Raw genomic sequence first — 12,469 nt, forward strand, 5'->3', positions numbered from 1 at the left:
TGCCAGCACGTCCTCCTCCTCTGGGAGCCCCCGGTGCTGCCTGATACTCAGCCTCCGCAACAGGCTCCGCCATGCGCCTAATCTCGCCTGCCTGGCGGATACCATCCTCGGAAATCCTAACCATCTCCGCGGCAAGCCCCGCAAGCCCAGGGTAAGGCATATGCTCTAACCCCAAGATGTGTAACGTTGTACGGCCACCAGCTGCATTTGTGTTTAACAGAAACAAAAAAAGTTTATTTTTAAAACGTAAAAATTAATGAAATTAGATAAATCTAAATACGATAAACTTACCAATGCCTTGTACTGCCCCGCGAGTGCTGAATATCCTACATCCCTAGGGGGACGCAAAGCTGGGTTGCCGATCAATCGGCGTGTCATCTGATGATACCAGCGCATGTAATGCTCAATGGGAGTCAAATGGCCGACCACCGCTAAAGTGTCCAACCTGTTCTCCCAACGGTGGAGCTGGACATCCATGAAAGCCAAAAAATTATCATCAATAGCAGCCCGATCGTCCCGCTGGTAGTGTCGGAGCTCATGACGGATATCAGGGGGTATACTGTGTGTATGCCCAAACTGTCGTAAGACACGCTCGGGCATGTGATATTCTACGATGTCCAGGTGTATCAATGGACACCGCAACCTCCAAACCCCCTGACCTGCCCTACAGAAGGGGGACAAACCATCTAATATAGCAGCATACGGCGTCCATATAAATAGCTGCATAACATATAAATACAAATCAGTGATTACCATGTAGAAAAGACGTTTAATTAAATTATTAATGTAAATTTAAATAGTTTTACCGCATTATCCGTCATGTGATCAAGCTGGTCCCGGAATGGAAGAATACTGTGGTGCGTATCGACATCTCGGTCAAAACCCGCTGTCCACCTCCTCGCATAAGGAATGTCAATCTCGAGGTGATGCCTAGGTACAGGCTGAAAAGGCAGCATCCTCTCCCACGCCCATAACTGTAAGCGATATTAGAAAATACGATTTTTTAGTCGCCCTTTCAAGAGGTTTGTTGACATTAAAGGAACGCACACTTAAATATTACCTGGAGAAGAGCAAAAAATCCACACACATCTATGACAGCCCTAATAGACGCTCGGCACAGGCATCTGTAAAGATACGCCAAAACAGCACTGCCCCAGCTGTAGTCTCCCAAGTGGTCCAGATGCTCCAAAAAAACCAAGTAATGTAAACTGACAAAGGCACCCGATGAATTCGGGAACAAGATGCCCCCGAATATAATAAGCAGGTACAAACGGGCATGACGATCAACATCGTCCTGCGGGGTGCCATCGTCAACCGGATCCAGACCCTCCAAATTAGTGCAGAGTGCACTAAGCTGAACCCGACTCTGTCCGAATATCTGGGCCGCGGCATTAGGCATGAAGTGGGTGAGCCTAGTCAACTCTGTCACCCACGTCCGACCAAGAGGAGGCTCGTACCGAGTGTACAGTGGCTCTCCATCAACCCGCAATCCAAAGAGGACCTCTACATCCTCAAGTGTAATCGTGGCCTCACCAGTGCGAAGATGAAAGGTATGTGTCTCTGGCCTCCACCGCTCAACCATGGCCGTGATAAGCGCCCAATCATGCTGTACCCGACCAACGGACACGCAACGGTAGATGCCGCCCCGAAATAATATCTCCAACACGCGAGGGTGTGGGGGGTGCTCGCGTAAAAGAGTCCACGCTCTCTACAACCTATGGGGACGGAGCCTAGTATATATCCCTATAGTACCGGCCCGTAATAACTCTGACCTATGATTGTCTTGCAAAGACAATACTAATCTATCAGCTGGCCCCGGGTGGACAGCGGGTCCCGGGTGATCATCGGCCCCAGGGGGAACATTCGGATCCATGAAAGAGTCCGGTCTGTACAAACTAAATTAGTCATTATTCTTGAAATGAAAGATAAATTATATTAACTAATCGAAATTTAGCAGTAATATTTGTTTGGAACTCTATTTTGAATATGTGATATATTTTTAGTTGACTAAATAGCCAACACAACTACGATAAAATTAAACTAAGAGTTCAAATTCGTCGACCACATATTTTCCTATAAACTTTACATTTTTATCGTTAGCTTATGTATTTATGAAAAGAAGAACTTTAACTATTCTTTTTAAGATTTTTTTTTTATTTAACATATATATTCATGCTTTTAAAATTGTATAGATTAACATTTCATAATCGTTTACAACTTGTTTGGATGGTTGTTACCTATTGTATTATATTATGTTGTTAGTATAAATAAAATGTTTGCTTTGATTGCTACTTTAATTTTATTGTTATGTAACGACGAAAGGTTCTATTTTATGTAACCACTGATTTGGTCCTATATAATACAACACAATACGATAAATGTCAAAACAATACATAAAAATCATCCAAACAAAATGTTAACAATATAATAATTCATTACCAATCAACTTCTTTCAATTCATAAAGAATATTTAACAAATACTCAATTAACAAAATAATAATTCATTAGCAATTCATAAATAATTAACCAAATTCAACTCATAAACATATAACAAATTAACAATGTTAACAATTCATAGATAATTAACCAAATTAATAACTCATAAACATATAACAAATTAACAATGCATAAACATTTAACAAATAATGAATTAAACCAAAAAAAAAAAAAAACGGAAAAGTGGCCTAAGCCGCTGCCCAGCCGATCAAACCAAAAAAAAAATGAAATTTGATTTTTTTTTTAAATTAATGACGATTAAATGTTAAACATCCATGCAATATAATGTATATAACAAAATAATAACAAAAGTTCATAGTAGAAAACCTTAATCGAAGATTTTTTGTAGAGTTATTTTAATCGAGTTGTACGCCGCTTTTTCTCAAAATTCGAACTTAGAATCTTGCTCCTTGACTTGAATGTACCGAGAATCTAAACTTTCGGATGAAATTTAATAGAAACGATGTTTTTAATGTGTGGGGACCACCTTAGCTTGCCTCCAATGGCGTTTTTAAATTTTTTTTGCCACTGGAGGGGCCAGTGGTGGAACCCGATCGGGTTATAGTGGAGGCCTATAATTAGGGGTGTTCATGGTTCGGTTTGAGTCGGTTATTAGTTAAAATCGTAACCAAACCAATTTAGTCGGTTTTTAGATGTCTAAAACCATAACCAAACCAAGTAAAATAATAACCACCGGTTTGGTTATTGTCGGTTTGGTTCGGTTTGGTTCGGTTTTTCGGTTTATGACTAGCCGTGACAATTCAAATATTCTCTCTCTATGTTCTTCAAATTTCTTATGAAGCTCTTTTTTCCTCACGGCCCACAAGGGTGAACTTTGCTGCATATTGAGGGAAAGACACGCTGTTGGCAAATCAGGTGGACCAAACTTGCAACGCAGTTTAGATTCAAAAGAACAAGTCAAACAAAGGTTTCAAAATACAAACAACCCTTATGCTTACGACTTATTAGAGTTGGGCTTGGATTGTTGGACATATTCTTTTAAGACATGGGCCTTAAAAATAAGTAGACCAAAATTAAATTAATAATTAAAAGGTATAAAATATCTTTAATTATTTATGAAAAGCTAATATTATACATATAAATAATTATAAATTTTATGTATATAATTATCGGTTTGGTTCGGTTATTTTTTACTATAACCATAACCAAACCAAATATTATCGGTTTTTCAAATTTAAAACCAAACCAAACCAAACCAAATGTCGGTTATTTTATTCGGTTTGGTTAAATTTTCGGTTTGGTTTTGGTTTTAACCAAAACTGTGAACAACCCTACCTATAATGCATGATTTTACTGCTACATAGGAGAGAGACAAACTCCTATAACGCAGTAAAATAATGCGTTATAGGTCAAACTGTATTTCGTATAGCGTAGTATTTTACTGCATTATAGGACTTGACGGATCCGTCTCCGTTAGTGCTATAGCACAGTAAAATACTGCACTATAGGTACTTTAGTAAATGTTTTTTTTTATTGGGTATTTTGGTTCAAAATGTTTTTTTTTTTTGAGCCATTTTGGTTCCGGACTCCAACTTTTTTATCCCAGTTTGTTTTGGTCTTGTTCGTTTCCTCATTAGCCTTCTGATTTCCCTCTATTTACATATCGATTGTTTGTTTGTAGCTTTGGGTGTTCGCAGTGTTTGATCAAGGTCTCGATAATTAGCAGTTTGTCCCATTGATCGATGGGTTTGGTTTTGATTTCTTGGCTATATGTTATATAAATCTCATATTCCTACCCTCAATTGTTAGTTTATTTGTCTTTTATTTTCTGTATTTAATATGGGGTGTAGTGTAGGTCTCTGATTTCCAATTCTTTTTCAAAGTTAAGCTCAGGACTACGATTCAACCAGGAGCGATTAGGGTATGGGAGTTCTTGCTTTTTTTTTTCTTTGAGATACAGTTTGCAATTAGTTCTATTCCTTTTACGATTCGTTGATTCGTCATTGTTGTTTGTATGTCGACGTTGCCAGTGTTTGATAAGGTGTTCCATAGGAAAATAATTATAGGTACCTTTGAGATGTTCATATCTTTGCTTTCCTTCCATGGTGTAGTTTACTCCCTCCGTCCCGATCTTACGTGGCATACTTGGTTTAAGAAAGAAAGGAAGATTTAAAGTTTGTGGTCCAAGACAAGCCTTAGATCTTTGTGTGTGTGGCTATGAATCATAAAGTTATATTGTTTTTATATATGGAAAGTTTTTGGGACAAACTAAAAAAGAAACTGTGCCACATAAATTGGGACGGATTTATATTGTTCCCATCCTTGACCACCATTTTCTTGTGTATTATAGTGTGTGAGTTTCTAATTGCAATCCTTTGATTGATTTTCAATGTTAAGAAATTGGAAGCTGGTAAGGTCCATTCTAGATGCAATTCTGAGGGAATCAAGTTTGCTTCCAGGTTTTGGGCAGTTCTGAGGTTTTTTGTTGCGAGATTCCTCTATGAAATTAGTTTTGTGTTTAAGTTTCGTCTTGATGATTGGAGATGATGTTGCTACTTTGGTTTACGTGAGATCATTCTATTTCCTTTTGTTGAATCAGAATACGAGTAGAGTTGGAAATTTGGCTCCCCATGGTGACTTGGATCTTCAGATGAATGATATTATAGACATGTGTGACACAAGCAGTAATCAACCACAGTCACTTTGGATTCGATATCTTGACTTCCATCTTTATGCTTAACTTTGATGCAAGTATTGTTTTACTCCTCGCATCATACTTGTTTTACCTTCTTATTTGGTTTGGTCATCAGTGGATTTCATTCTTAGGTGTGGCATCAGTTGTCAAGAATACATGGATGGGATTTTGACTATAGGTATTGGAATATGTGGTTCTTCAGGAATAAGTGTCTTGCTTCGGTGTTTGTGGTCGGGAGGATGCCAGGAGTTCCCAGGTCTTTGACTATAGGTATTGGATATTTCGGTCTCTCAAAGCTTTATCAAAACTGCTGCTATATGGAAGTTCACAACTAAGATAATTCTTTTCACAAGTGTGTATAGTGTGTTCTGCTTCCATTAGTTTTTGGTTCAGATGCTTATTTCTTTGATAGTCCGACTGATAAGTACTCAAAAGTCAATTCTCTCTGATAGCCGTAAAGTGCTTCTCTGCTCTTTGTTTTCTAGCTACTTATCTTCTATCTGCTTCTGTTCTCTCTTGGTTATCATGCCAGCTTGATTTTGTTTGTTGGTTGGATGTATCGACCATGGTGACATTAATAGAGGATTAGATTTGGAAACTTGTATCCATTATGCATTCCTGTGAACCCAATCTGGATATTATCAGGCTTTGACCAAGAATGGGGTTTTCAATATCGTCTATCTCTACTGATTTCTTGGTATGGGTAGCTCTTTCCCTTTTTCTGTGCTTGCTGCTGTTGGGTCTTACAGAGCAGTGAATTATTCTTTCCATGGAGTGACCTTGTTTGTCCATTTGTGTTGAGGTTTCTTTAGTTAAGGTTCTGCTGTATGGTTAAATCCCAACTAAAATAGTTTTGTTCTCTCACTAATGTGTGTTGTATTCTGCTGCCTTTTTTAGTTTTTAGTCAAGATGCTTATGTTCTTCAATGATCCAACTGATGAGATTCCTGATGATTGATGGTTATGGTCTTATGGACACCTGGTGACTACTGAAAACTCAATTCTGGATCGTTTGAAAGCCCCATGAAGTGGTCCTCTCTTTTGGTGTTTAGATTTCGGTCTTCCATATCTTGATTTCCTTTGCTTGGTAGTTTATTTGTTTCCGAGATCCCACTTGTGGGATTACACTGGGTATGTTGTTGGTAGTTTATTTGTTTCATTTTTGTCTTGTATTTTATATGGGATGTAGGTTTCGGAGCCACAATTTTCTGTTGAGAAGCTAAGCTTGGAATGAGCGATTCAAGCGGGAGCATTTAGGGGGAGTTCTTGATTTTTTGTTTTGACATTCAGTTCGCAATAAGTTCTGTTTCCTTTTTGTGTGACGTTCGGTTCGCGGTTGAGAATTTGAGTTCTGGTGGGAGATTACGGTTCGAGGTTCTTTATTAGTTTTGCTTCTCTTTGAGAATCAGAGATTTTTTATTGACATGTTGTCGGTGTTCGCAGCCTTTGATCAAGGTCTGGATAATGATTATAGAGACCATTTGGTGTTATGATTTTACATGATTCTCGTTGGAGTATTTTGGAACATGAGGTGATTCCTTCTTTTGGGATGTAGGGGTTTGATTGGTGGAATAATCAGTTTGGTTTTGATTTCTTGGCTATCAGTTATATATATCTCATCCGACCCTCAACTGTTAGTTTATTTATTTCATCTTTATTTGTTTTTTATTTTCTGTATTTAATATGCGGTGTAGGTCTCTGATATCCAATTCTTTATCGTCTCTGTTGAGAAGTTAAGCTCTGGACTACGATTCAAGTGGGGAGCAATTAGGGTTTGGGAGTTTTTTTTTGTTTTTTTTGGTGACATTCAATTCGCAATTAGTTATTTTTCTTTTTTCCGATAGTGACTGCTGTTTGTTTGTCAACGTTGCCAATGTTTGATCAGGTCTGGGTAATGAGCATAGGAGAATGATTTTAGGTACCTTCCAGTGGTTTTGTGATGCTCTCTCTTTCGTGAAATCTTCTCATGGAATTGCAGCCTTTACCTTCACCCACTACCCTTTATAAAGAGCCTTTGAGGATTTACCTTGGTTTCAATGTTCATATCCTTGCTTTCCTTCCATGTGTAGTTTATTTATTTGTTTTGTTCTCATCCTCGTGTATTTCTGTTTTGTTGAATCAGAATACAAGTAACAGGAAATTTTGCCCCGTGTGCCGTCCAAATATGAATTGAGTCCGTCATCTATGCTAGCCTGCTATGTATAACAAGCAGGCTCAACCATAGGGTGAAAGCTATCAGTTTGGATTTGATATCTTGACTTTCATCTTTTTGCTAATTTTGATGCTAATATTATTAGTAATGTTTTATCCCTGGCACCACTTCTTTTACCTTCTGTTTTGGTTCATTCATCAGTGAGTTCCATTCTTAGGTATGGTGCCAGTTGTTGGTGTGAAAGTGTTCTACAGGAGTTAGTGGTCTTTGAAGTATTGGATATTTCGGTCTTGAAGTTGTCATAACTGCTTCTATATGGATGTTCTCAACTAAAATGATTCTTTTCACAAGTGTGTATCGTGTGTTCTGCTACCATTTTTAGTTTTCAGTTCAGATGCTTACGTTCTTTGAAGGTCCAATTGATGAGGTCTCTTGTGGTTATGGATACCGGATGTGGTCAAAAGTCAATTCTGGATCTTTTATAGCACCATAGAGTGCTCCTCTTCTTTCAATTTTCAAGCTACTTATCATCCCTCTGCTTCCGGCTTCTTTTGGTTATCACACCAGCTTGGTCTACACGGTGACAGAGGATTTGATTAGGAAACATCAAAGGTTCGTATGCAGTATGCGTTCCTGTGCACCCTGTATCTTGGTTTTTTGGGTGCTTGGCAATCTGGATATTGTGAGGCTTCGAGAAAAAGGGGGTTTCCAATATCTTGTCTCTGACATGTCTAGTGATTTCTTAGGTGGTATGGGTTCGTCGGATTTGTGCTTAACTGTTTCCTTCTGTGCTTGCTGCCAATGAATCTTACAGAGCTTTCACCGTGTGGCCTTGTTTGTCCATTTGTGTTGAGGTTTCTTTAGTTCAGGATGTTTATGAGTACGAGTTGCTCAATCCAGTTGTCTTCCCTAATCAGATTGGAGTTCTTAGCTAAAATACTTTTTCTCACTGTGTGCACATGCCGCTGCCATTTGTAGGTTAGTTCTGATGGTTATGCTCTTCCGTGATCCAACTGATGGGGTCCCTGATGGTTATGGACACCTGATAAGCACTCAAAACTTGATAAGCACTCAAAACTTGAGGATATTTTGATAGCCCTGTAAAGGGCTCCTCTATTTTGGTGTTGTCGCTGCTTATCTGCTCTGCTTCTGCTTTCTTTTATGTATCACACCAGCTTGATTTGTTTGCTGGGTAGATGTGGTGAGAGTTAAGAAGATTATATTTGGATATTTGCAAGGTTACGTTCCTGTGCACCCCGTTTCCTAGTCATTTTTATGCTTGCACTGCAATCTGGATATTATCAGGTTTCGAGAGACGGGTTTTGTCAATCTTGTCTGGCATTTTCTAGTGATTTCCTAGGTTGTATAGGCTTCTCCAGCTTTGCACTTAACTGTTCCCTTCTTTCGGTTGCTTAAAGCTGTTGGGTCTTACAGCAGTGAATCCTTCTTTGTCAATTTTTGTTGAGGTTTCTTTAATTAATGCTTTTAATGATTATCAAGATTTTAAATTCAGTTTTCTTCCCTAATCAGAGGGGTTCCCTTTTGTCTCTGTCAATACTGCTGTTTATATGGAATCCTCATCTAATTTTTTTTTCCACTAGTGTGTGTTGTATTCTGTTGCCATCTTTATTTTTTTGTCCAGATGCTTATGTTGTTGGTGATTCAACTGATGAGATCCCTGATGGTTATGGACCATATGATAAGTACTCTAACTCAATTAGCTTTGGATTTTTTGATCGCCTGTAAGACACCCTATATTTGGTGTTCTCTCTTACTTATCTTCTCTGCTTCCGCTTTCTTTTGTTTAGCATGCCGGTTGATTTTGTTTGGTTGGATGGATGTTTGTAAACCATAGATGGTTTGATATGGAAATTTTGAAGTTCAGTACTTTGGTTTCAGTGTGCGTCGGGAAAAGGGAGTTGCCCTGTCTTGTCTGTCGCCTCCAGTGATCTCCTGGGTGGTATGGGTTTTGCGAGCTTTTCACTCAACACTTCCCTTCTTTCTGCGCTTGCAGCTTCATTAATTCTTCTTCTCATTGAGCGACCTTGTTTGGAGTTTTTCTTTAGTTCAGTCGTTTATGATTTTCGAGATTTTCAATTCAGTTTTCTTCCTTGATGGCTCCCTTTTCTCTTTGTCCAAACTACTTTTGTATGGAAGTTTAACTAAGATAATATTGTTCAAGCTAATAACGTTCACTAGTGTGTTGTATTCTGCTGGCATGAAGTTTTTAGTCCAGATGCGTATGTTCTTCGATCATCCAACCGATGAGGTCGCTCATATGGTTATGGACACCTAATATGACTCGGTCAATTTTGGATCTTTTGATAGTGCTATAACGTGCTCATACTTTTGGTCTTCTAGCTACTTATCTTCTCCATTTTCTTTTGGTTATCACACGACTTGTTTGTTCTTTTTTGTTGGATGGAACAGAGGTGAAGATTTGGAAATTTCAAAGCTTGGGATCCATTATGCGTTCCTCTGCACCCTCTGGGTCTTTTTGGTGCTTGCACTGCAATCTAGATATTATCAGGGCTTCAACAAAAAGCGGGTAAAACGGGGTTGTCCATCTTGTCTATGGCACACCTCTAGTTTCTGGTGGTTTGGGTTTCGTCAGCTTTGCACTTAATTGTTCCCTTCTTTCTGTGCTTGCAGCCATTGGGTTCTACAGAGGTGTGTCTTGGAGCGGCCTTGTTTGTCCATTTGTGTTGAGGTTTCTGTTCAGTCTTTTATGCGCGTCAAGATTTTCAATTCAGTTTTTCTTGCCTAATAGCTCCTTTTTCTATTGTCAAAACTACTATTGTATGGAGTTTCTCAACTAAGATAATATCTTTCACCGTTGTGTTGTATTCTGCTGCTTTGAAGGTTTTTAGTCCAGATGTTTATCTTCTTCGATGGTCAGCCGATGAGACTCTTATGGTTACTGATGTCTGATAAGTACTCGGTCAAGCTACTTATCTTCTCTGCTTCCCTTTTCTTTTGATTATCAGACCGTTTTTTTTTTTTTTGGTTGGATGGATGTGTAGACCATATGATGACAGTAATAGAGGTTAAGATTTGGAAATTTCAGAGGTTGGTATCCGGTATGCATTCCTCGGCACCCTCTTGGTCTTTTTGGTGCTTGCATTGCAATCTGGATATTGTCAGGCTTCGACAGAAAGGCGGTTTTCAATCTTGTCTATGGCATCTCTAGTGATTTCTTAGGTGGTTTGGGTTTGTCAGCTTTGCACTCAACTGTTTCCTTCTTTCTGTGCTTGCAGCCATTGGGTCTTACAGAGCGGTGAATTATTCTTTTCATGGAGCGGTCCTTGTTTGTCCATTTGTTTTGAGGTCTCTCTAGTTCAGTCTTTTATGAGTATCAAGGATTTCAATTCATTTTGCTTCCCTAATGGCTGCGTTCTCTTTGTCAAAACTACTGTCATATGGAAGTTTTTCAAATAATATGTTTCACAAGTGTATTCTGCTGCCATGAAGTTTCTAGTGCAGATGCTTATGTTCTATGATGATCCAATCGATAAGGTCTCTTATTGTTATGGACACGTGATAAGTACTCTTTAATAGCGCCGTCAATGCGCTTAAAGCCCCAGCCGACCTTAGAGCTTTTTTGCACTTTTCGCTTTTGATAACGCTGAGTAAATGGTGCCTCTTTGGGTGGAGCTTCCTCTCCTTCTCTTGGAACATGCATATCACTTTGGAAGCATTTTCCTGTTCACAAGTTGTCATTGTACTGCTCACAAGTTGTTATTTTACTGCTCATAAAGTTTCAGTTCATTTGTGGATCTGCATTGAAACTATTTGCTGTTGGGTAAATGGCACCTCTTTGTTGGACTTTGGAGCCCTCTCTCCTTTTTCATGAAACATGCATATCCTGTTTTAGATATTCATTCATTTGAAGACTTGCTTCAAATTATTAGCTAATATTTTTTTTTGACAAGCAAATTATTATTAGCTAATTAATATGTAAATGTTTTTATGTAAAAAAGCCCCTCCACACCTTTTTCTCTGCAAGAACGTTCGTCACTTGAACCATCTTTATGCAACAAGAGCCATTCATTGATCTAAAACAGATCAATAGTACCTGTAAAAAATCTTTTTGTAAAACAGGTCAAGTATTCTCTTACTTTATTAATGTGTGTGAATACAATCGTAATTATTTGTTCACTAGTGTACTTGTCCGCGCTTCGCGCGGCAATAGAAAAAATTCTCTTACAAGTTATAAATGTAACACGTTACTCTGAGTAATAACACTCTCTTAAAAAAAAGTTCCACATTGTTGATGGTATGAGCAATATCTTATACTTCCTTTTCAAAAAGTTCTGATTAAAAGAAAACAAAATGGGAAGTAACCAAAATTGCAAAAATAGAATCGCTGCAATAAAAAAATTTTGACTCAAAATATCAGTAATTAAAACAGAATGACGTCATTTAATAAGAATAGTATCAACCAGAAAAAAATAAATTAAAAATAAATATTTATAATCTTTCAATCAAATCAGCATTTCAATAGGATGATGCGATGAGATAATTCTACCTATATATTACAGCCAAACCACACACAAGTCTCACGAAGATCACCCTCATGAATCAATTCTTGATCTCCAGAGACTAATGAACATAGGAAAAAAATTGCATAAGTGATCTTTCGACTCTTATACCACGTCAAGATTTATTCATAAATGATAAAATTTACATTAGAGAAGATAAGTGAGAGAGGAAGCATCAGGAACTTTGTCCTATGTATGAAACTCCTTTGAAAACCATCTGTTTCAACCAAAAGCATCTATTAAATTATGCACTAATTTTGTGAAAAGAGTACTGTTTTCTAAGTAACAGGAAGGAAATATCAACAGATCCTTCTTTTCTAACCGAACATATTTGTTGTCCACGCTTCTCACATGCATTATTATTACTATTTTTTTTTTTATCTTTTCTCTATTAATCAACTGTAACACTATCGGTTGTTCTATTTATATTTTCAAGATTGATACCAAATTAAGGAAAAAAGAAACACAACTTTACAAATTCAATATCGAACAAATGACCTTCTTAGTTATTCTCCCATCTCATATGTCGCAAGTACCATATGCCACTGATGTGACAAAGACGCACAAATTTAACTCTTCCATCTTATTATTTTTTAAGATTTCTAGGAAATATTATTAAGCTAAA

At 37.8% G+C, this 12,469-nt stretch overlaps 1 protein-coding gene across 24 annotated transcripts in view; it reads left to right on the forward strand.

The window, feature by feature from the left end:
• Nucleotides 1-4,009: 4,009 nt before the first annotated feature.
• LOC132633551 (uncharacterized) overlaps nucleotides 4,010-12,469 on the forward strand; it is a 28,411-nt gene continuing 19,951 nt past the window's right edge. For 5 of the 24 annotated variants that reach the window (XR_009579700.1, XR_009579703.1, XR_009579707.1 and 2 more), the window contains exon 1: nucleotides 4,018-5,422. Coding sequence is in view for 8 of the 24 variants with exons in the window: in XM_060350047.1 (XP_060206030.1) it covers nucleotides 5,190-5,204; nucleotides 5,284-5,422; nucleotides 9,734-9,851; nucleotides 9,956-10,070 (387 nt within the window). In the remaining 16 variants the exon portion in view is untranslated. Of the gene's footprint in view, nucleotides 9,862-9,955; nucleotides 10,150-12,469 lie in introns of those variants that run through there. The other 19 variants (XM_060350055.1, XM_060350063.1, XM_060350047.1 and 16 more) reach the window with 19 other exon arrangements.

The sequence above is a fragment of the Lycium barbarum genome, chromosome 1 (genome assembly GCF_019175385.1).
Source record: "Lycium barbarum isolate Lr01 chromosome 1, ASM1917538v2, whole genome shotgun sequence".
NCBI classification, from domain to species: Eukaryota; Viridiplantae; Streptophyta; class Magnoliopsida; order Solanales; family Solanaceae; genus Lycium; species Lycium barbarum.